Source organism: Capsicum annuum, chromosome 4 (genome assembly GCF_002878395.1).
Source record: "Capsicum annuum cultivar UCD-10X-F1 chromosome 4, UCD10Xv1.1, whole genome shotgun sequence".
Classification (NCBI taxonomy): Eukaryota; Viridiplantae; Streptophyta; class Magnoliopsida; order Solanales; family Solanaceae; genus Capsicum; species Capsicum annuum.
In genome coordinates this window covers 12,145,293-12,168,206 of record NC_061114.1, presented here as the reverse complement: position 1 = coordinate 12,168,206, position 22,914 = coordinate 12,145,293, and the positions used below count along the sequence as shown (strand labels likewise).

The 22,914-nt window shown below is 36.3% G+C and overlaps 1 protein-coding gene across 1 annotated transcript; it reads left to right on the top strand.

Annotated features, from left to right (window-relative positions):
- The first annotated feature begins 347 nt into the window (after positions 1-347).
- On the top strand, positions 348-22,153 carry LOC107869142 (CBL-interacting protein kinase 5-like). Its single transcript, XM_047411522.1, has 4 exons — positions 348-411; positions 892-962; positions 20,860-21,447; positions 21,883-22,153. The coding sequence occupies exons 1-4, from the start codon at positions 348-350 to the stop codon at positions 22,102-22,104; spliced, it is 945 nt and encodes a 314-aa protein (XP_047267478.1). The 3' UTR covers positions 22,105-22,153.
- Positions 22,154-22,914: the final 761 nt, after the last annotated feature.

Below are 22,914 nucleotides of genomic sequence, written 5' to 3'. Positions count from 1 at the left end.
GGACTATGATGACCTATCACAGGAAAGAAGTTATGGAAGATGTAGATGAGGTAGGGGGTTTGACTAGGTCAGGAAGATGCTTTGTGCCTGAAAGCTTAAGAAAGTCCAAGCTAATGGCGAGTAGACCGTCATCTATCAAAAAGCCTATCACCAAAGAAGAAGTCGAAGAATTTTTGAAAAAGATGAAATTGCCAGAGTATTCAATATTGGACTAATTGAAGAAAACCCCTGCTCAAATTTCCCTTTTATCTTCGCTGTTGCATTCGAAGTAGCATCGTGATATTTTACTGAAGGTATTAAATGAAGCATATGTTCCAAGGGATATTACAATCAACCAACTTGAGAAAATGGTCGGAAAAATCTTTGAAGTCAATCGAATCAGCTTTTCTGATGAGGAATTGCCTGTTGAAGGTACAGGGCATAACCGGGGCCTTTACATTACAGTGAAATGTGAAGATTTCTACATCACTCATGTTATGATTGATGGAGGTTCAAGTGCAAATATTTGCCCTATTTATACTTTGCAAAAGTTAAATATTGGTGCTGACAGGATCAGACCCAACAATGTATGTGTTAGGGCTTTTGATGGTGCAAAATCAAATTCCATTGGCGAAATAGAACTAATGTTGACCATAGGGCCTGTTGAGTTCATCATAGTGTTTCAAGTATTGAATGTAGACTCCTCTTACAATCTGTTGTTGGGAAGGCCGTGGATTCACAAGGCCAAGGCGGTTGCATCTACACTGCACCAAATGATTAAGTTTGAGCATGACAGGCAAGAAGTACTTATTCATGGTGAGGGAGATTTGTCAGCCTATGAAGATTCTCCCTTGTCTCTTATTGAAGCAAATAACATAGAGGAGACATTTTTTTATCAAATTTTTGATACAGTGCCAGTGAATCGTATCTTTGAATGGCAAGCTATACCGGGACCACAATTATCTTTTGCTTCTATCATGATGGTGAGTGAACTTTGGAAATATGTATTTGAGCCAGGAAAGGGTTTGGGAGCATCTCTGCACGATATAGTTCATCCCATATGTCCAAGTGTGAACGTGGGCACATTTGGTCTGGGATTTGAGCCTACAGCTGAAGATCTGAAGAAAGCCAAGGGAAGGAAAAAGGAAATATGGTCACTCCCTCGCCCAATGCCACTACTTAGTGAATCATTGTTAAGAGCGGTGTCACGAAGCATGTGGAATTTGAGGATGAATTAGTTGATGACTTCTAGAACCTTTGTATTGAAGTTTATATGGTCGAAGCAGGAGAAGGTACCAGTATGGCAGGCATGAAATTCATTGGTCCAGCTGTCCAACTCAATAATTGGGAAGTCACTCCTCTCCCCGTTAGGAGGGAGTTTTGGTAGTTTATTTTGTTTTTCTTTCTGTTTATCCGAGTTATTTCAGGGTTGTAATTTGGATTTTAGTTTGCTTATGTTATGTTGGTATTTGTTTTTTAAGCCCTTCTATCTTTTATTTAATGAAATACAATGTCCCTTTTGTTTCGTGTCTAATATATTTTGTTTTCTTTTTTACACAGTTCTCTTTATGCTGATTCTAATGACATGACATGCGTGCGGAATTTTTAGCCTAATCTTAAAATACAAACTAATCAAGATCTAATGAAGCAGGATGGGGAATATGATAAAGAAAAAGCACTAGAAGAAATAAGCAAAGAGTTGGAACAATTTGAAGACAAACCGAATCCTAATTTGAATGAGACTGAGCCAATAAATCTAGGGGATCAAGAAGATGTTAGGGAAACTAAAATTAGTGTACATGCTTTGCCACATCTAAAAGATGGAATGATTCAAGCATTAATTGATTACAAGGATGTTTTTGCATGGTCTTATGATGATATGCATGGTTTAAGCACTGAATTAGTGGCTCACAAATTGCCATATGATCCCGCATTTCCTCCTGTCAAACAGTCTTGGTGGTGAAAACCCCCGTGGGCATAATAAGGCGATGGTGAGTCGAGAGAAATAAAAATGAGAGAGTCTTATTGGTGAAAACCTTTACAGGTACCATAAGGCGATGGTGAGTGGAGAGAAATAAAAATGAGAGAGTCTTATTGGTGAAAACCCTCACGGGCACCGTAAGGCGATAGAGAGTTCAAGAGAAAAGTGAAAAAGTGAGAAGAAAGAAATTTGTTGGCAAAAGTCTTTTAAGATGTCGTCAATCGAATGTGATGTATGAGTCTAATGGATTTGAAGAAGCGGCTCAGCGGCAAAAGGTACAAACTCAACAACAAATGGGGAGTCTAGATAGGAAGATCAGGCAGCTTAATCCAAAATGCATGTCATACTCATTGGAGTTGGTTGTCGTATTCAGATAAGTTTTCTTTTTGAATATGGAACATTGCCCTTTTCTTTCATTTACATATTCATGCTTTTTGTCTTTTTATGTCATTTATCAAAATAAAAGTCACCATAATTTCTTTATATTTTAAGTCAAGTCTGTGTCAAAACAAGTGAGAAAGGATTTCAAAATTTACTACCAGTCTTTCCAATTATATGAGAAAAAGCCAAGGAACAGCACAGGAAGAAATATAATCGTAATTCAACATGAAGCAAAGGAAGGCTATCAACCGATAGGCTTTTGGATCCATAGAAACATTCAAATTTAGGAAAAAGTGCACCTCAGGGGCATGGTAAAATGGAAACTCGTTGTTTGAGTCAAACTCATTTCCCTCAATCTGGGTCCGGGTCGATGATGCGGCAAGACGGGGCAGGAGTTAGCAATCTGGAACAAAGTTGAAAGGAACGAGTGCTAGGGCAGATACCTGAGAAGCCAAGAGCTGCAAGCCACCACTAAGTTTTTAACTGACAAATTTTCTTAGTTGATAAAGGGGCAAATTCGCTTCACTTAATTCAGCTATCATTGGAAATGCACATCTAAGGGATTTTACTTTCTGTTCAGGACCCTCCTTAAAAATGGGATTTTACTTTCTGTTCAGGACCCTCCTGAAAAATGACAATTTACTTTCTATTCAGGACCCTCCTGAAGAATGGGATTTTACTTTCTGTTCAGGACCCTCCTGAAAAATGGGATTTTACTTTCTGTTCAGGAGGTTCTGTTTAGGACCCTCCTGAAAAATGGGATTTTGCTTTCTGCTCAGGACCCTCCTGAAAAAATGGGATTTTGCTTTATGTTTAGGACCCTCCTGAAAAATGAGATTTTACTTTCTATTCAGGACCTTCCTGAAAAATGGGATTTTACTTTCTGTTTAGGACCCTCCTGAAAAATGGGATTTTACTTTCTGCTCAGGACCCTCCTGAAAAAATGGGATTTTGCTTTCTGTTCAGGACCCTCTTGAAAAATGGGATTTTACTTTATGTTCAGGACCCTCCTGAAAAAAATGAGATTTTTACTTTCTGTTCAGGACCCTCCTAAAAAATGGGATTTTACTTTATGTTGAGGACCCTCCTGGAAAATGGGACAACACTTTCAAAAATGAAATACAACTTTACTATAATGTTTTGTTTGGGATAAGTTTTGTTCTAGTTTTAATTTTGGGTTTCAGGAGCCCGCCTGAAGAACAGGGTGATGAAATAGCAAGTCAGGAGCCCGCCTGAAGAACAGGGTGATGAAGTAACAAGTCAGGATCCCGCCTGGAGAATAGCGTGAAGAAACGAAAAGTCAAGCAACAAAGTGAAGCAATTGAAAGCCAAGCAACAAGTTGAAAGAAATTGCAAGTCAGGAGCCCGCCTGAAGAATAGGGCGATAAAAGTCGAGTCATGAACCAACAAAAGTTGTATAGATAGGATTTTTGTAATTTCATTTATACTTTAACTTGTAATTTTAATTTTGGATGTAATAACAGAGCTGCGGACCGGAACCTCGATGGAACCTTACTCGACTCTCCAACTCGGTATAGTCCACTTCTCTTCCAATCCTTTGAAATACCCGTGACTTGATTCTCTCATGACTTGGGTAGATAGGGTGTCCGACAGGAGTCGATTGTCCTTCCTTCTTTTACTCCTCTCTTTGAATAATGATCGGGACAAAATTCGGTCTCGTTGTCTACTTCTTTGTCTGAAAACACTTCATGTTTACATTCAAAGGGGGCATGATGTAGACACCTAATTTCGTCCCTCCCCGATGTCGTTTTTACCCATTCTTATTTTATCCTACCGTGTACCCTCACCCATGTTATTATACCCTCACAAAATACAAACAAAAAATAAATAAATAAATAAATAAAATAACAAAATCCCTAACAAAACCTATCCTAACTAATTCTATCTTATCCTAACAACCTACCCAATTAAAATAAACCACACCACCCTATACCCTACCCCACCTACCCTACCCCAATACCCACCTCAGAATATATACACACATACTCAGAGGAGAACAGCATACAGATCACAACTCCCATCCATTTTTCTTCTTCTTATTTTCAACACAAACAGTAATAAAAAAAGGGAGAGCACGGACGATCTTCCTTTTTCTTTCATTTTTGTTTTCATAATCCATAATTTTTCATCTTCTTTACTCGTATCTCACCAGAAACACACTCACGGACACACAAATACACATATAATTCACACCCCACTTTCCATTGATAGTACATACGCACACACTCGTGGGTGACGGGAAATATACACGCACCATCGCCAGAGACCACACAGCTAACCAGAATCCACACATATGCCTACACACGGAGAGAAAATTAAGGTTGAAGATTGAGAGAGGAAGAGAGATCGAGAGAGAATAAAAAAATGGAGAGGAATAGAAATGGAGAAAAGGAGGAGAAGAACGAGTTGATCGGAATAGAGGGATTTTAGAGTTTTTCGGTGAGATCTCGCCGGAGAACTGCCGGGAAAACTCACCGGAGAGCCAGAAATACAGCAGCAACAATAACCAGCTCCAAAGCCCTCCTAAAATCCGATTAAACTAGTGTCCAATTACTCCGTTTCCATCACTATCACTGTCCAGCACCGGGTATCTACCGAAAAAGCATTTGAGTCGACATCTCTGTCCGATTTCAGCAAAATATATCATTAAATGGGCGAAAATCCTAGAAATTGGTCTCATTCATTTTAACGCGTCGTATCAGTGCTATCTCCGTCTTTTATTTTGGCTAGATTCGGGCTTTGCTTTGCGATGCCGAGTGGTATGAGACTGTTTGGGGTCAAGTTTGGTCGTTGTTGAGGTTCGGCTCAGGGTTTCGAAACGGCTTTATTTTTCTTAATCAAGCCAGAATATTCAGAAGGTCCATTTCTTAACCAGCTCTCTTTTATTTATCTTGGTGTGTCAAATTGGTTGTGATTATGTGTGGTGTTATTATGTTTGTTGGGTTTATTATTGATATTGATCATGACGTTGAGGAAAGAATTTGACCATGTGTTGATTGTTGATTGATAAAAACGAAGCTAGGGGAGGTGGAATTGAGAACTTGATAAAAAGGGATGAAATAGATTAACGTGGGTTTATTATTATTTTTGTTCAATCCAAAATAAGTAAACATTGAGTGAATGTGATAGATTTATGCCATGTTGAAATGGATAGGCAATATAGGTTCGGGTAGGCAAATTTTAGAATTAAGTGCTTTGTTGGATGTGAACTTGGAGTAAGTGTTGCATGTTTTCTACTTTATCGCATTCGATTCAAAGTTTATTTATTTAACTGGGGAATGCCTCGAATTAATTTGTATTTATTCATCGGGGAATGCCCCAAAGAATTTTGTACACAAAGGATGGTCGTGATCAAGGCCCGAGGCATCGGGTAAAGCATAGTTTAGGACTAGTGTAGGTTATTTTAGTATTTTTATTTCGGGTTGTAATAATTGGACTGGACTTTACATTTTGTTTTGTTTTGTTTACTGTTTGATTATTTTGCATGCTTTTGTGTGGTTTCTACATTTCGTAATGCCAAAATAGTTGATACACTCTATCCAAGCGACCGTGGCTGAACCACGGGATCGAGGGGTGCCTAACACCTTCCCCTCGGTCAACAGAATTCCTTAGCCAGAATCTCTGTTTGCAAAACCAGTTTAAGAGTCAAATGGTTTCGAAAAGGATTTTCCAAAGGTGACTTGGCACACCGGATTATGCCAAGTGGTGACTCTGAATAAAAAATGTAAATAATCCTTTTTCGAAACAAATTTTCATTTCTTGTCACTTTAATAATAAAACCCTTTCGGACTTAAAATATACATTTTTTGAGTACGTAAAAAAAAGGGGGTGTGACAGATATGCTCCACCGAGAGACCATGGTTGAACCACGGGATCAATAAGTACCTAACACCTTCCCCTCGGTCAACAGAATTCCTTTGCCGGAATCTCTATTCACAAACCAGTCTGAAAGAGTTAAATTATTTTGAGAGAGATTTTTCAAAGGTGACTTGGCACACCGGAATATGCCAAGTGACGACTCTGAGTTTAAATGTAAATAATCCTTTTTTGAAATAAATTTTCATCTTTTGTCACTCAATAATAATAAAATCCTTTCAAACCTTAAAATCAATTATTTTTGGTTAAAAAAGGGGTGCGACAATACTCTAATTCATGCTATGGTGTCATTCATACAAAAGTAAAGCTATCCCAATTCTTTTCCTACTTTGATGTGTTCAGATATGTCTCATTATTGAAGTGATTCAAGGGCAGAAGTTTAGAGTCTAAATAATATGGTACTTCCTGATTGAGTCATATAAGTTTTCAAAACTGTGCAAGGACTTGAGAAGAGTCTGTTAGTGATTCAAGTTGTATTGATTCTGGGGTGAACTTTGATTTTGATGAAATCATGCTTTTTAGCCTATGATATTAAGTGTATTCATTCCTTTTCGAAAGTTATGTTGCAGATGTCACGCATAAGGTTGTTATAGAAACCCCTTATAGGCTGTGAATGAAAATGGCTAGATTAGCCAGTAAGTTATAAGTATAGACTCATTGTTGTATGTGGAATGTAAAGGTAGTATAAATGTATGATTGGGGTAAGTAAGTATGATGTGAGAAAATCGATTATGTAGGTAAGATCATATTGAGGTATAATATAAGATTAAGGTTGACCATGTCTATTATGTGACTTTAACCCCTTGACCTTTTTTTCTTTGGTAGTTGTAAACTAGTACTACTTGTGAGAAGGTATGTGGTAGAATTTTGAGGTATAGTAGTAATGTCATAAAGGTGTTTTGGTTGTGGGTAGTATATAGATAAAATGAGGTATTTGGGTAAAACTTCCCAATTTGATGGACTAGTATATTATCCTGCATTCTTCATTGGTAGTAGATGGTTGATGCTATACAATAGGCTTGAATTTAAAGGTAGAATATGGTGGAAAGAATAGTGGCTTAAGGTTAATGTTGTATGTTTTGTGGGAATGAATTAGTAGGCGTGATGTGTTGAAATAGTACGTGCTAATGGACTATAATAAGGAAACCGTAAGGTCATGATCGATTATTGTTGTTATGGAGTTCTAGTGTACTAGTGTTTCTTGATGTTTTATGTCATAATTTCCAAGTGAGAATTGTGTGTAAGGTTGGGTTATAAGTCATGTTTAGCACTAGACATTAAGTTTGAACAGTTGATGGCCATGAAGGTGGATGTGAGGATTTCTTGGTTAGTGATACTAGTTTATAAAAGTGATCTAATAGGCTTGAACAGTGTATGCAAGAGCTTAAGTTTATTTGATTTGTAATAAAGCATGATATTGTATGTATGATGTAGAAGTACACCCAAGGTAATGTGAGGTTGCTGTAAATCTTATTTTTGGGCTATTACATGTTGTGTGTGGCTAGTGGTACCATTGAGTTGCAAGGTGGAGAAAGACTAGTTAGATGTTATGTGGTGTTCAAAATAGCCAAGTTAAGGAGTTTTGATTGATAGTGTTGATCCTTTTTATATGAAATTGATTCTCATGGTAGAGAGATATAAGTTAAGAGTCGGGATATTGGTATTCTATGATGGGATTAATATGGTTCATCAAAGGCTTGGTAATCCCTATTAAGTGTTAGAAGCTAAGTTTGAGTCTTCTTGAAGATTGAGCTAATAGAAATAAGAGTTAAAGCACTAAAGAGTGTGCACAACAACTTTTGGGATAATCATGAAAGTGTACAACTATTATGTGATGACTATTGGGGTTATAGAAAGATAAGAGTGTGTCTCAGAAGGTAGTATTAGGTGTAATCATTCGGGTTAAGTCCTATTAATTACGCGTATTACCGTATTCTAGACCACAGAGTGCAATGAGTGTAGTTCAGTTTAGAGTCTAGTAAGGGATCTGTCAAACTTAAGATGATGGCTTAAGGCTAAGGGGGAGATGATAGAACAAGTATCCAAGTTAGGCTCTCAGATTTTAGTAATAATGCCAATATGATATAGAACAGCAAAAAGTGAGGGTGAGGCTCAACCCATTCTTATCTCAGTATTTTTCAGTTATCCCAATACCTACTCATGCCTTACATTTTGGTTCCACAATCATAGTTCATGTTCATGTGTATGTTAGAGAATCATGTGTTCTTTCAGTTCCTAAATGAGGAAATTCCAGTTCATTCGGTAGTCGAAATCACATTCGATAAGTTATGAACTCCAAATTGAGGTCATGCAGCTCATGACTCATGTACTCATGCTTGATGGTGTACTTAGTTCCCATAACTCATGTTACCCCGCCAAATGGTTGGTGAGATTCAGATTTTAGCCAGGTATGCCCACAATTCAGATCATTTTGATGGATCCCTGATGTTGATTCGTTGTTCCTCAGGCCTCAGTTAAGTGTCAAGTTTTATATAGTATCCTTCCATGCTTCAAGGTCTTATGTTCTAACCTTTTAGTGACTCTTCTTACTCAGTCTACAAGGTTACTCTTCTAATGCCTTACGTTATGTATCCAAGTCCTACCTATGTCTAAGGTTTGAGAACTTTATGAACTATCCCAATATATCCAAGTCCTACCTATCCCGACTTCCAAACTAGAAGAAATAATGTCCCTCGATGAGTCGGTAATTCTAGGTATCCAAGCTCTATATTTTGTTGCTCATGAATAGTAAGTCTGTGTCCCAAATAATGATTGGTTCTAGGGAATTATGTTTTTCATATGTTAACGACTTATTTTATGTTGGGATTATCCAAAATGATAAAGTTGTGCAAACTCAGACTATTTCAGTTCGGAAACTGAGAAGCGGTAGCTGCGAGTAGAAGTCCTTGCCTAAATCGTGGACTTCATGAATTCCACACTCATGTTATAAGAATCATAATGAAAGCTCTCATGTTTCACATTGTGGTTGTCTTAAGAACTCATGCTATATTGAGTTTATGCCAGGACGACTCTCCACTTATGATCCAAACACTTGATTCATGAAATCCTCCGTGATTGTACCATATTTTTCAACTCATGTCCAACCTTGAGTATGGGAATCAGTATATGTTATACCCGAATAATGTTACACCCTTTCATGATGCTCTTGCCCAGGTCCTTCAATAAACCTCTGTATGCTAGTATAATGGTGGTTGTGGAAGCGTAGAAGTGTGTTAGGTGGGGGAATAGATATTCTTAAAGGTGAAAATTTTGATGTGATTCTCGAGCTAAGGTTATAGGTGAAAGGAAAAGAAGGAGATGAACTTTTGTTGTGTAAAAGCTGCAAAGGAGAAATGTGACGAAAATAGTTTTGAGAGTGATTGAAATTTGGCGGTCTTAGTAGGGAGATCCTTGTAGTGGGTATAGTAATTATTAGGCTTGAATGTCCTGACTAATGAAGACACAAACCTATGTGCCATGTGGTTAGTATTCTTTGAATTAAGACTAGAGATTGTTGGATTATAGTGACGAGATGAGGTGACTTCTTAATGTGATGTAGAGTGCAGGGTCCCGTGGTTTAAATTAGCACCTCTTTCCTCTGGGTTAGGCTTGAATATAGAAGTATTATACGGAGGGACACAAATTCTTGTGGTTATATGTGTTACGGGAGAAGAATTGTAAGTTGGGAATAATGAAGTATGCTTATTAATGTCGGGGTATAGATGAGAAGTGTTGCTAAGTTTAAGTCCTTTCATTATATCTTGTAAGATGGAGAATGCTAATACTCATGCTCCGTGGGAAGCTTATCACATATCTTGTACCAATCTTAATCAGGCCGCGGACTTTTAGAAAAATTTAGGTCTTACAATGTTTTGACCATATGCCATAAAACACATGCCAAGATCATGTTGATGTCAAGTTTCGTTATCTCAAGTTTCGTGCTTACTCGTTCCCTAGGGTTATAATGAATATCATGTGATGCCCTTGCATATTCTTATTGGTAAAAATATATTCAAATCAATATTATGTTCCTAATTCTACGCTTTTAGAGATGCAAAAAAAAGTCCCTACCAATCATTTGGGGATGAATAATCCCAAAGGGGAGATAATGTAGCGCCCTATACTTTTGGACTAGAATCTAGACCGTCGTTCCTACGCGTATAGACCCAAATTAAAAAATTCCTTGGTATTATATGTGTGATCTCCTAGTATCATGCTTATAGAATTGAAGACTTAAAATTATTCTAAGTGTCAAAAAGACACTTAGTCTCATTTTTTACTTCCAATCTTTGAGGATTTTATTTTCGACCTTCCCGACCCTCAATAGTCGTTATGTTGGCTAGTTCATGATCCGGGAGGTTAATAGGTGTTCCCGAACGAGTTTTGGATTTTTCAGAACGTGTTTAGACCTTGTTTGGTGTTCCAAAACAGTGGACCAACGTGATCTTTACGAGCCGCGTTGCCCATCGCTTTGGTCAGTTTTTGTGCAAGAAAGTACTGAGGCTCGACGCGATGGTGGCGCGACGCATCAAGTATCGCGTCGATGCCCTGACGCGCCTCGTTGCCTGCAGCGTCGATGCCCAGTTTTCAATTTTAAACTATCCGCGTCCTAGAGGGTAAATTAGTCATTTTCCCCATCTCTTTTCAGCCCTAACACGGGATTTATGTAATGCCCCGCAAAATCCTCTTCCAGTTAGAGCCTTAAGCATATTTGGTAAAGCGAAATTCCGAGTCAAAATTTTTAAGAAATATCCTCCCAAGTATAAAATACTTTGAAATCGTTTGGGAATCTATTTGAGCATGAATTAAGATCATAGAGGTCCCCTAACTCAGGAACGAGTTAAAAACTTTCCTATCGTTTAAGTTTTAGTGACCGTAAAAATTTGGGTCAACTTCAATCGACCATAACTCGTTGTATATGAAGAAATGGGTGGCTTTCTATACATCAAATGAAAGATCTTTGAATTATCTTTCCAACGATACCAATTTCGTCAAAAACCGATATTGGAGCAAAGAGTTATGCCCATTTTATTCCAGAATGTCAAGCTGGAAAACAGTCACGACGTTTCTGACGGGCTATCACGTTTTTGACGACGTTTTTGACGACGTCGTCGCATTCTGACGACATCATCGGCCCTGGGTAGAAAATCAAGAATTGGAGCCCTTTTTGTGACGACCATTCGTGACGTCCTATCACGGACCTGACGGCCTGTCACGGATGGCGTCAAGAACATTTTTCCAGCAATTCAAGGGCGTTTTTGCAAGGGTATTTTGGTCATATCCCACCTTTTTTTAGCCTCTATAAATATGAGAAACCACATTCAAACCCTAAATTCATCATTTTTCTCTTCCAATTCTCTCAAGAATATTTATCTTGGGTTTTATCAAGAATCTTAATCCTCCAAAAATCATCCATAAATCTTCAAGATTTCTTCAAGAACTAAGTTCCTCATAGTGTGGGCTTGGAGAATCATTTATTACAAGTGGGGATAGAGTCTCAAATATTAGAATTCATCCAATTTCAAAGGTTAAGGTATGTAGATGTTGATTCTTGGGTCCCTTTCATCCAAGAAGCTCAATAACCCTTTTTAAAACTAATTTTTTTTTTATGTTTATGAGTTGTTAATGATTTGTATGATTTGAAATGGATGTTTAATGTGTTGTTGAGTTTTGATTTATGTTTGCCTACAAAATTTATGACTTTTGACCCTAGTATGTGGAATTCATGTGATGTTTGTGATAGACCCTCTTGAAGTTGTTTTTCCATGTGATGTGTTCGTGACTTTTGGGTGTAGAAATGGTTGAATAAGTGAAGAACGTTCCCCATAGATTTGATAAAGTGCTTAGGTGAAGCATAAGGGCCACTATAGTATGTTGAATAGGAAACCCCAAATTGTGAGCTAGTCCATGCATGCCTAGTGTTTGATAAAATGCCTTAGTGAGTGAAATGTGTCAAGATAGCATGAAATTCCCAAGTAGGTGTAACATCGGTCATGTCTAGTGGTTGTTGAAAGACCCTAGTGAACAATTCGAGATATGATGGTTGTAAATTCCCCCAATTATGTGCTCTTGATATATGTTAAGCTTTTAATACATGCCAAGTGGTTAGCAAGTAAGTTATGACGTGATAGTATGAAGTCTCCCCAAGCCATGGGATATCCAAACACATGTCAAGATCGATATAGGTATGAAATAGCTGAGGTAAAACCTTGTTGAAGAGAGTAAAATCTAGTAGCATGTTTCCCCTACGTTATTATATGATTATGATTCCAAGATGCTTAAAGTAACTCCTTGGCAACTGTGATTATGAATAGACATTTGATATCCTTAAATGCTTGAGGTGATGATTAATGATTGTGGAAGTGAACATATCGCTTGATTCTTGAATTACTTGTGAAGATGCTTGAATGATTTTGATGATGCATGAATGCTTGTGATGATGAATGAATGATGATGCTTACTTTTATGCTATCGAGTCCTGGGGGTATTTATACCCGAAAATAGAGCTGTTGTCTAGAGCCCGTGTCAATTTCTCGATAATTCCAGTTGAGCCATGATTCTCAGAACTCAGTGAACTATAGAACTCTATATCCTAAGACAAGTGCAGAACTTAATAAAGCTCAGTAATCTCAGAAATCTCTATAATCTCTGTAATGCTAGTAATCTAGCCTTAGTCCTGTAATCAGCTCAGATCTAATAGTATTCAAGGGATTCAATTCTAATCTCAGAAGTGATTTGATTAATCTATTCAAGCTCTGTATCGTCAGTCAGATACTATGATTCGATGTCTTTTCCGTCAGATACGGAACTAAGTAATCTCAACGTAACTCAGTTAGATATTTTGAGAAACATGATCAGTATCAGATTCAGTTTAGTTGTGCTCAGTTAAGAATTCAGTCAGTCTTTCCGTTGGGAGTAGAAACTAGCACCGAGCAAGCTCAAGGATGGGAACTCACCTACTAGTAGAGGGTATGATTTTTAGATGCAATCTTTGTGCTCCAGAACTACGTAGCCAGCATAAGTTTAGCATCATACCTACTAGTTGAGGGTAGATGAGAGACATCATACCTGTTAGATGAGGGTAGATGATAAGCTATTGAATAAACCATTGGGGATATTTCATGATAAGCTATTGCTTGTAAATGCAATGACTTTAATTCTTGAAATATTGAAAATTGTGAATGGTATAGAACCCGTAAGTTGATTATCTTGTATGGATAGAACTTTCATGCTATGAAGGTTGCCGATCCCTTCTGGAATGTTTTCTTGAAGTGACTTATAAGATATCTCCAAAGTCTCCAACCTTGAGGCATTCTAGAGTGACGTAGGAATAAACCCTATGAGCTTGTTACCCTTCAAGTTTAATACTCTAAGGTTTATAAGACTTCCAATCTCTTTTGTTATTTGACCCTCTATGTGGACATATTAGAAAATGAAAAGGGATGGAACTAGTGAAACTGTTATCTCCAAGATTTAGAATTTGAAGTTGGTGTAAAATCCCAAACCAAGACAGAACCTCCCCACTGAAGTTGTTGAAACTTAAATCAAGAAGCTTAAGCTGATGCAAACGTGTCATTTCCTGAGGCAAATTTCCATCGAAATTGTTGCTTGCCAAGTCAATAGAAGCAAAAAATGTGAGGTTTCCAAAATCACGGGGAATCTTACCTATAAGAGCCATGTTGAAAAGATTCAAGGACTTCACTCGCTGGTGGCGGGAGCCACAAGTGACTCCGACCCAATGACAAACATATGTAGTTGGAGACTAGCTTTCATTCAAAAAGTGAAAGGGGTCAGAAATGATTTGAAGTTATAAAAAAAGAAGAGCTAATTGATCAGTGGTAGTGTTGGTTTGGGTCATAGCTGAACTAACCATAACATAGAGAAGCAACAAGAGAAAAGAGGTGAATATTTTCTCCATAATTGCATAAATTAGTAGGAAAATGGTATGGCTAGTAACCTGTGGTATTTGAGACTTTATATAGTGATAATTTTTAAGAAATTCTTTTTTTGGATACTTTTATTTTAAATGATTTTTTGAATATTGTTCCCCAACTTAATTTATATTAGGAAAAAGGCTCAAATATGCCACTGGACTATTAGAAATGGCTTATTTATGCCATCAGTTAAAAGTTGAGCTCATTTATGTCATCGCCGTTACAAAACCAGCACATCCATGCCATTACTTTTTAACGGTGATTTCCAAAAATAACTTTTCCATGTGGCCTTTTATTAGAGGTCCACATCATTAATTTAAATAAGCAAAAAGACTCAAATATGCCATTAAACTTTCAAAAATGGCTCATTTATGCCATCAGTTAAAAGTTTATCTCATTCATGCCATCACCGTTATAAAATCAACTCTCTCATGCCATTACTTTTTAATGATGGGTTTTTAAAAATAGCTTTGAACGTGGTTTTTTATTAGAAGTGCACGCCATTAATTAAAAGAAATCAATATTAATTTCAAAATATCTGAAATAAGTTAGTATCGAGATTATTTGTTCCAGCATGTATACCATAATGATGGGAGAAGTATCCCATATACATGGCGGGATAATTGGAATAGCAGACTTCTTTTAAGCCGTTATTTGAAAATAATTTTTCAACAATGTATGCTCCACTAATTCGTGATGGGAGAAGTTATTCCATATGCATGGCAGGATAATTGGGATAACAGACTTCTTTTAAGTCGTTATTTGGAAATGATTTTTTCAATAATGTATACTCCCCTAATTCGTGATGGGAGAATGAAGAAGTTCTATTGGTACACCTTTTTCTTTTTCTTGCTTGCCGTAGTCGTTCATTGGTTTATTTTCTTGAAATTTTAGAGTATATATTGGAGTCATTGGAATTAAAACTAATTAGTTACTGTAGGATAGAATTTTTTAGGTTTCTGTTAAGTGTACACTTATAATGATTTAGAATCAACTAGAAATAGCCAAAGTATATACATTAATCACTATTTTTTATTAGAAAAATAGTTGTTGTTGTAGGAAAAAAAATATTTTAATGGGTATGGGTCGGGTTATGTTAAATGAATCGGTTGTTTTTAATGGATCTAAGATATTTTGAAATTAATATTTTTTTATTTTAATTAATGTCGCAGACCTCTAATAAAAGACCAAATGACAAAACTGTTTTTGAACCCACCACTAAAAAGTAATGACATGGGTGAGCCAATTTTATAACGGCGATGACATATAAGCTGAACTTTTTACTGATGGAAAAAATGAGCCATTTCTGATAGTTTAATGGCATATTTGAGCCTTTTTTCTTATTTTAATTAATGACATGGACATTTAATAAAAGGCCACGTGGCAAAGCTATTTTGAAAATCAACGTTAAAAATTAATAGAATGGATGAGTTGATTTTGTAACGGTGATGGCATGAATGAGCCAAACTTTTAACTTATGGCATAAATGATCCATTTCTGATAGTTCAATGGCATATTTGAGCCTTTTTCCATGTATTTTCTAGCTTAGGTAGGGCCCAAGGACTTAACCATTTAAAACAACCAAATCAACTAAGTCTTGCAAACCGTGATTGTTTGTTAACATGTTTTACACAAATTCATCGGAAAGCAAGTAAAGCTGTCAATAAAAATGTAACACTGGACCTTGTGAGAAGCAGAGAGTCATAACTTGAATTTATGGGTTAAAATTCTAAAATAGCCAGATGTGTTAGGTGTTGATAACCTTGTTCTGAATTTAAATTTGTACATATTTTGTTAATATTTTTAGTAAAAATATTGATATTTGGACTAAAGCTATTGAGTTCAGTCTAACTCTCAGAAAACCTTCTACCTCCATTCAGTACATACTAAAGTGTGGGCACAAATGTGAGTTTTGCTTGTGTGGGCACATCAAGAATTCAACTTGTTGATATTCTTGTGGTGTGTGTCTCACATTTTTGAAAATTAGAATGCAATAGTCCATGAGTTCAAACCACAAAAAAGAGGGCTCTATTTTATTAATATCACAATTTTCTTGCAAGGTGATGTCAACATTTTTTTTTTTTGAGTAGAGCATCTAGCACCCTGAACTATGATTAAATTTGCTACGACACACTCCAACTTCATAGGGGTCCTATTACCACCTGAACTAAATTTTAGCACCCTGAACTATGATCAAATTATTTGATCGTTTTCTCCCACCAAATAACACATAGAACAGAACATCCCTCATATTCCAGACACTCGTATTATTTCTATATATTTAGCAATGTACAGACATTCTCAGCATAGCTAAAATATAATTCTGATAGATACCACTTAGACGGGGAAAATTGTTTAAGCAACCTTGTTGGACTCAGCTATATAAATCCTCCACATTCCAATCAAATAATGGAAAATTGCCATTTATTATTGCGAACTAAATAAGGACCAAGAAAACATGTTGGTCCAAACACTGAGACTACATAGGTCAAGGAATAAATTTTAAAGGGAGGTTTAGGCAATCCGTGGCACGTAAATACTTCCAACAATTAATCGTGGCTATTGATTTCTCTCATAGCTAAGGTGTCTATCATCGCAACCTGAAAACTAAAAATATAATCCTGGATGAAACTGAAAACCTAAAGGTCTTCGATTTTGGCCCGAATGCTCTTTATGAGACCAAAAGACAAGACGGACTCCTCCACACGACATGTGGAACTCCAGCATAGTCGCCCTGATTTTCTTACTATATTTAAGTTTTACTTTTTCTTAGAAGGAAAATAAAAGTTACCATAATTACTTTTACTTTTCCTGAAAGAAAAAAATATAATTCTTTTCCATATTTGGCTAACCTCTTTCTTGGAGGAAAGGTTTTGGACATCTATAAATAGAAGACCCCCTTCTCATTCCATAACACAATAGCATCCATAATGTAGTCTTTTAAGAGTTTTATTTAAGGGGAGATTTTATCTCTAATTAGTTTTATGTTTTTTAATATTAAGTTTTATATGTAGGCCAATTGGACAAATCATATAATAAAATTATGTTTTTAGTATAGTTTTTTGTTGTCATCTTATTTATCGTCTCATAGTTTGCAACTAATAGCTTCCGCCTGATGCCCGCCCTCTCGATTTCGAACCCAATAAGTGGTATCAAATCTTACGGTTCAATGGTCCAATGGTGTGGTGAGACGAGATTAAACAGGTTCAAAGCGGTTTCAAAATCAAGTTGTAACCAATTTGATGATAATAAAGATATATCTCCAAAAGCTACATGTGGAGATAATTGTCAATCATATTTTCAACAATCCTGCTGTCACATATTTGAAAATAAAGCTCACTTTTAACCCTACAAAAGGGCTCCAATATTTTTAACCCGAAAAGGGCTAATATATTTTTTAACCCCAAAAGCTTCATTTTTAAACATGCTAAATAACAGTGATATATGAAGAATATATATGTAGAACAAAGATCATGCACAAGAAGAAGGAGGATCAAGAATATTTTGAAGAAAATCAAGCAAAAAAGGGGAGATTGGTTAGGGTTTTTGCTCTTATTTTTTTACTGTATTTAAGTTTTACTTTTTCTTAGAAGGAAGAAAATAAAAGTTACCATAATTACTTTTACTTTTCCTGAAAGAAAAAAATATAATTCTTTTTCATATTTGGCTAACCTCTTTCTTGGAGGAAAGGTTTTGGATATCTATAAATAGAGAACCTCCTTCTCATACCATAACACAATAGCATCCACACTGTAGTCTTTTAAGAGTTTCGTTTAGGGGGAGATTTTCTCTCTCATTAGTTTTATGCTTTTTAATATTATTTTTAATATTAGGTTTTATATGTAGGCCAATTGGCCAAATCATATAATAAAATTATGTTTTTAGTATTATTTTTCGTTGTCATTTTATTTATCGTCTCATAGTTTGCAACTAATAACTTCCGCATGACGCCCTCTCGATTTCAAACCCAACAGACCCGAGCCTAGACCCTGGTTGCGATGGGAATCCCGAGCCACGTTGGCCTGAGAGGCCCCATAACATGCTATCATGACCATAATTTATATGAAATAAAGGTGCGGAAGATAAAACTGAAATCCAAGTTGATCTTATAATCAAAATATGTCAATGAAGTTATGACAATACAATACTCAAATTCCATCCACGAAGCCTCTACTGAAAACTAACTGTCTAGCCTGTTCAAGGTCCCCGGATGAACCATAAACTGAAAGAAGTTAACCTATGAACAAATGCCTTCTGAAAGATGGATGGCTCACCAACTCTGTCATTATGCCAAATGTTCTACTGATGTGATGGACCATGGTACTATAACTCAGAACCTATAATATGGGGGGTCAATACTTGGAGAGTATTGGTATGTAGAACAATCCAAAAAAAGACATATATTTCGTATAATATAATTGAGATCATTGTGAAAACAGTTTAGCATAATATATAAATATAAAAACACATAGGCATAATATAAAAGCTTCAATTCATGCTTGTAAAACATTGACTCGGCTCTTTAATTTACTTCTGAGATAGATGGTACAACCTACATTTCTAAAATTCCACGGGCTATACAAAATCTGCCCTTAACTCGGTGGCCAAGCCCCCTAATCCAAGTTTGCCGTAAGGATTGGGGTCTTATAGTCTATTCTAGTATATCAGTGCCTCAGAGGGAAGTACACATTGCACATTGTCAATCATGTCTCCCAAATCAGTAAAAATTGGTTTCCAGCAATGAGCCCTTACACTCAAATTCCTTCTTCGAGTAACTTTCTAAGCAGTTTTAGTTCTTTAAGATAATGCTTTATGCTCAAAAATTTCATTCACTTTCGTGACAAGGGCATTTCATAATAGGTATCGTCATACCAACACTTGCAAGTCATACTATATCATATCAAAACCATAGCCCTTCTCATTCAAAATCATGCAAATGACCATCAAACTATTTATAAAATCACCTGAGCATTCTTATTTTCAAAAGCATATGAACCTTATGCAAACACACTCTCTTTTCAAGACTTTAACACATGGTGGTAAATTCTTTCATTAATCACATGCAGTTTTCTAAGGGAAAATTTTGCATGGGTTTATGATGATTGGGTGCAAATTCTAGTCATCAAATATATGGTAAGATGGCTAGGTTGAAGATTCTTGAGGCTAGTTTGTCAATAAAGCCTCAAGATTATCACCCATGGACCCTTTTGGGTACCTTATGAGTGTGGCAATCAAAACCACCTAATACCTCAATTGGGCATCCCTATTTCTAGGAAGATGCCCATGACCTAGCTAATTCTCAACTCACCCTTATTGTCAACTATTGCCTTGTCACCCATATACCTCTTTCAAGGATGATATAGGATCCAAAAGTTCACCCACATCCCTCTTTCAAGGATGATGTGAGATTTTAAGAACTTGGGATTTTCACCCGGCCCACAAATCCATTTTGGGCATTTGGGATTTTCACCCACAAATTCCAACTAAGTCAAGAAAGCAATAGTAAAACCCATCATCAAGAACCTAGAATCTACACAAATACATCACAACCCACACATATTTGCACCTTATTTCAACATAATCCCAAAATAAAAAAATTTAGCTACTCATGAAGTTAGAGAGAAAATATATACCAAAGGGTTCATTCAATGCATCAATGGTGATTGAAAGTAAGAAAATTCTCCAATTAAACTTCAATTTCACTAAACTCAAATTGAAAATTCAAAAACAATAGTTTTTCCCAATTAGTAGGGTTAAAATTCTTAAAATTCAATTGTTTAAAGTCTAGAATGACAAAATGGGAAAAGGTTTTTTCCTTATGAGGAATTTGGCATCGGCTATATAAAATTATAGAATTTTCCCTGGGCAATAGCCCATAATGCCGCGATCGCTGCAGCATGTCCACGATCGTGGCCACTACTTCCACCATCAGATCCTCGTGATCATTGGAAGATGACCAAAGTTGACTTTCCACGGTCGTGGCTCTCAGACCGTGATCACGGTAACTGAGTCGTGTTTCTGTGCAGGGTCTTCCAGCTATGCACTTCTCTTTTTGATTCCTTTTCAGCTTAAATCCACATCTTTCTTTCTCATTACCTGTATACCTGCAAAATGTTGAAATTAGTGTATTAAACTAACAAATTTGTCTCATTCATACCTTCAAATCATAGTAGCGTGCACGAATTTGGACATAAGTGAGTGGTAAATTTACAACTCATCAACAACATAGTTGATAGCTTATCACTAAGCTGATGGCTTATCAACCTAGTCATCACCTTTCCTAAGTGATGTAGGATATTTTCTGGTTAAGGATGATGGAGAGTTTGATATATCATCACTTAGTTGGTGTCTTATAACTCAAGTCATCACCTTGTTGACAGACGGACACTCTGAAGTAAAATGAGCTTAACTTCCTACTCCGATATCGGATTAAGGTGAAATCTTATTCGTTGGAAAGAAAAGTTGAAATTTAGCATGTCACGTAATTCATTATATTATAGAAGTAACGAACATTTGAATTTTACCCAAGTAAGGATGTCCGCTAAAACCCATCGATAGAAAAGTCCTCCACTCATCTTTGAGTTAGAAGATTTTTATGATCTCACTCGACCTCCAAAGATGTTACCATACTTTAGATTTGATCATCACACTTATATTGAAATAGAATCATTGGTTTCAGGTCTATAGGTTCAAATTCTAGCCCGAAAATATGGGGTATTACAGTACGATGGTGAAAAGGAGGATATTTTGTCATGTGGGTTCATTTTGGTTGTCTTGTTAGCTGCTTATCTTCAATTCCATGATGCAAATTTAATTGTAATGTACAAGAAAATTACTAAAGGGGATTTCAAATGTCCTGAATATTTCCCTTCTGTAGCGACAAAACTTCTTTCAAGAATTCTTGATCCAAATCCATTTTCAAGAATCACATTAGCTAAACCAATGAACAATAATTGGTTCAAGAAAGGATTCAAACAAATTGATAAACCACCAATTTTGGAGCAAGAACAGGACAAATCGCCTTGTAGTGTTTTCAATATTGTGGATGATTCAGATGTAGAAAGCTCTTCAGGACACAAAGAGCAAAGTTCATCAACAATGAAGCCTACTTGTTTGAATGCTTTTGATATCATTTCTCTTTCTCCTGCTTTTGATCTCTGTAGCTTGTTCGAGAAAGATAAGAGCTGTAGATCGGATGCTAGATTCACGACACAAAATTCAGCATCCACTATCGTCTCGAGGCTACAGGAAGTAGCTTCGATGAGAAGTTTTAAGGTACACTATCGGAATTGTATGATGATCATCTCAGTTTAAGTCTTAAACTGTTAGGGAGAACACACTTCATTTACTTGATTATTATTCGACATGTCCAATCATTGTCGTATATGAGCTGGTCTAATTCTTTATTTTTTATTATCCTAGCACATAAAATTCATTTATATGTGGTCTCATACTATGTTGATATTGTGCAATACATAAGTCGGAAATATCACTAAGATAGTCCAACGGTTAATTTCACAATGTATAATTTCTGCTTCACTTGCGGGTTCACCTCATCTAAAAGTTTAATATGAGCACCTTTACCTTATGTGACTTTGCCTTTGTGACCATCGTAGCTAAATTTGAACAAGTAGACATAATTTACATGACATTCTACGTGTATTCTGCGTGTGTCTATGAGCAAACTTTATTTACGCTAGCTTTCCACAGGTGAAGAAGAAAAACAGGACGGTGAAAATGCAAAGAAGCAAGGAAGGGAGAAAAGGGAAACTAGCAATTGATGCAGAGATATTTGAGATTACGCTAGCTTTCCATGTTGTAGAAGTGAAAAAGAAATCAGGACGTACTGCAGAATACAGGAAGTTTTGTGATCAAGGCTTAAAGCCTTCATTAAATGATAGAGTTTGGACATGGAAGGGCAATGAGCAATAACATGTGGAAAATCAAAACTTAGAGGCAAGAATGTGAAAACAAAAAGAGCTGTGGGGAAGGAATTAACATTTTTCTATTCTTAATTGGTTGATTTGGAAAATCTTGAAGAATGGAGGTTGATTTTGTACTGTATTGAAAGAAGAGAAATTTAGGAACTTAATTATCTTTCTTCTTCATTTGTCATATTCAAGTGATGGAATCGGTCACTTATATTTGTGTCAGGCAAGTTGCCCGCATTACAACCCTTAGGTGTGACACTTGTCTATATCTTGGGTAATGCAAGCAGGGGCGGACCTACATATATTTTCGGGGTGCTCCGGCACCCAGTAAACTCGACACAGAATAGGTATAATTACATAAAAAATATACAAAAATAGCTATAAAACATATAAAAGCACCCACTGAAACAAATGTTGATTGGGTGCACTAGCATTTAAGTTGATCTTAAGCTTCTCCACTGAAGGGATGTCCCGAGTTCGAACCTTGTTAAGGAGATTTTTTATTTTTTTTCAGCTTTTTAATTTTTTAAGCAGCCACAATCTTTAAATCCCACGTCCGCCACTGAATGCAAGGTACTTCGTGCACCGAGCTACCCTTTTTGTCATAGCTCTTTTTGTTTGTCGTCTTGATGTTATATGTCATCAGTGTTTCCCATGTAAAACATTTACTGTATTAATTGTTATTTGTATTCATGTTAATTCCTCTAACAATTTTTAAAAAAATATTCTGCTTGAGATTTTCAAAAGGATTAATTTGGTCTTTGTAATTCAATTTATAGTTACAAGTTCCATCATTTTGCAACATTAATAT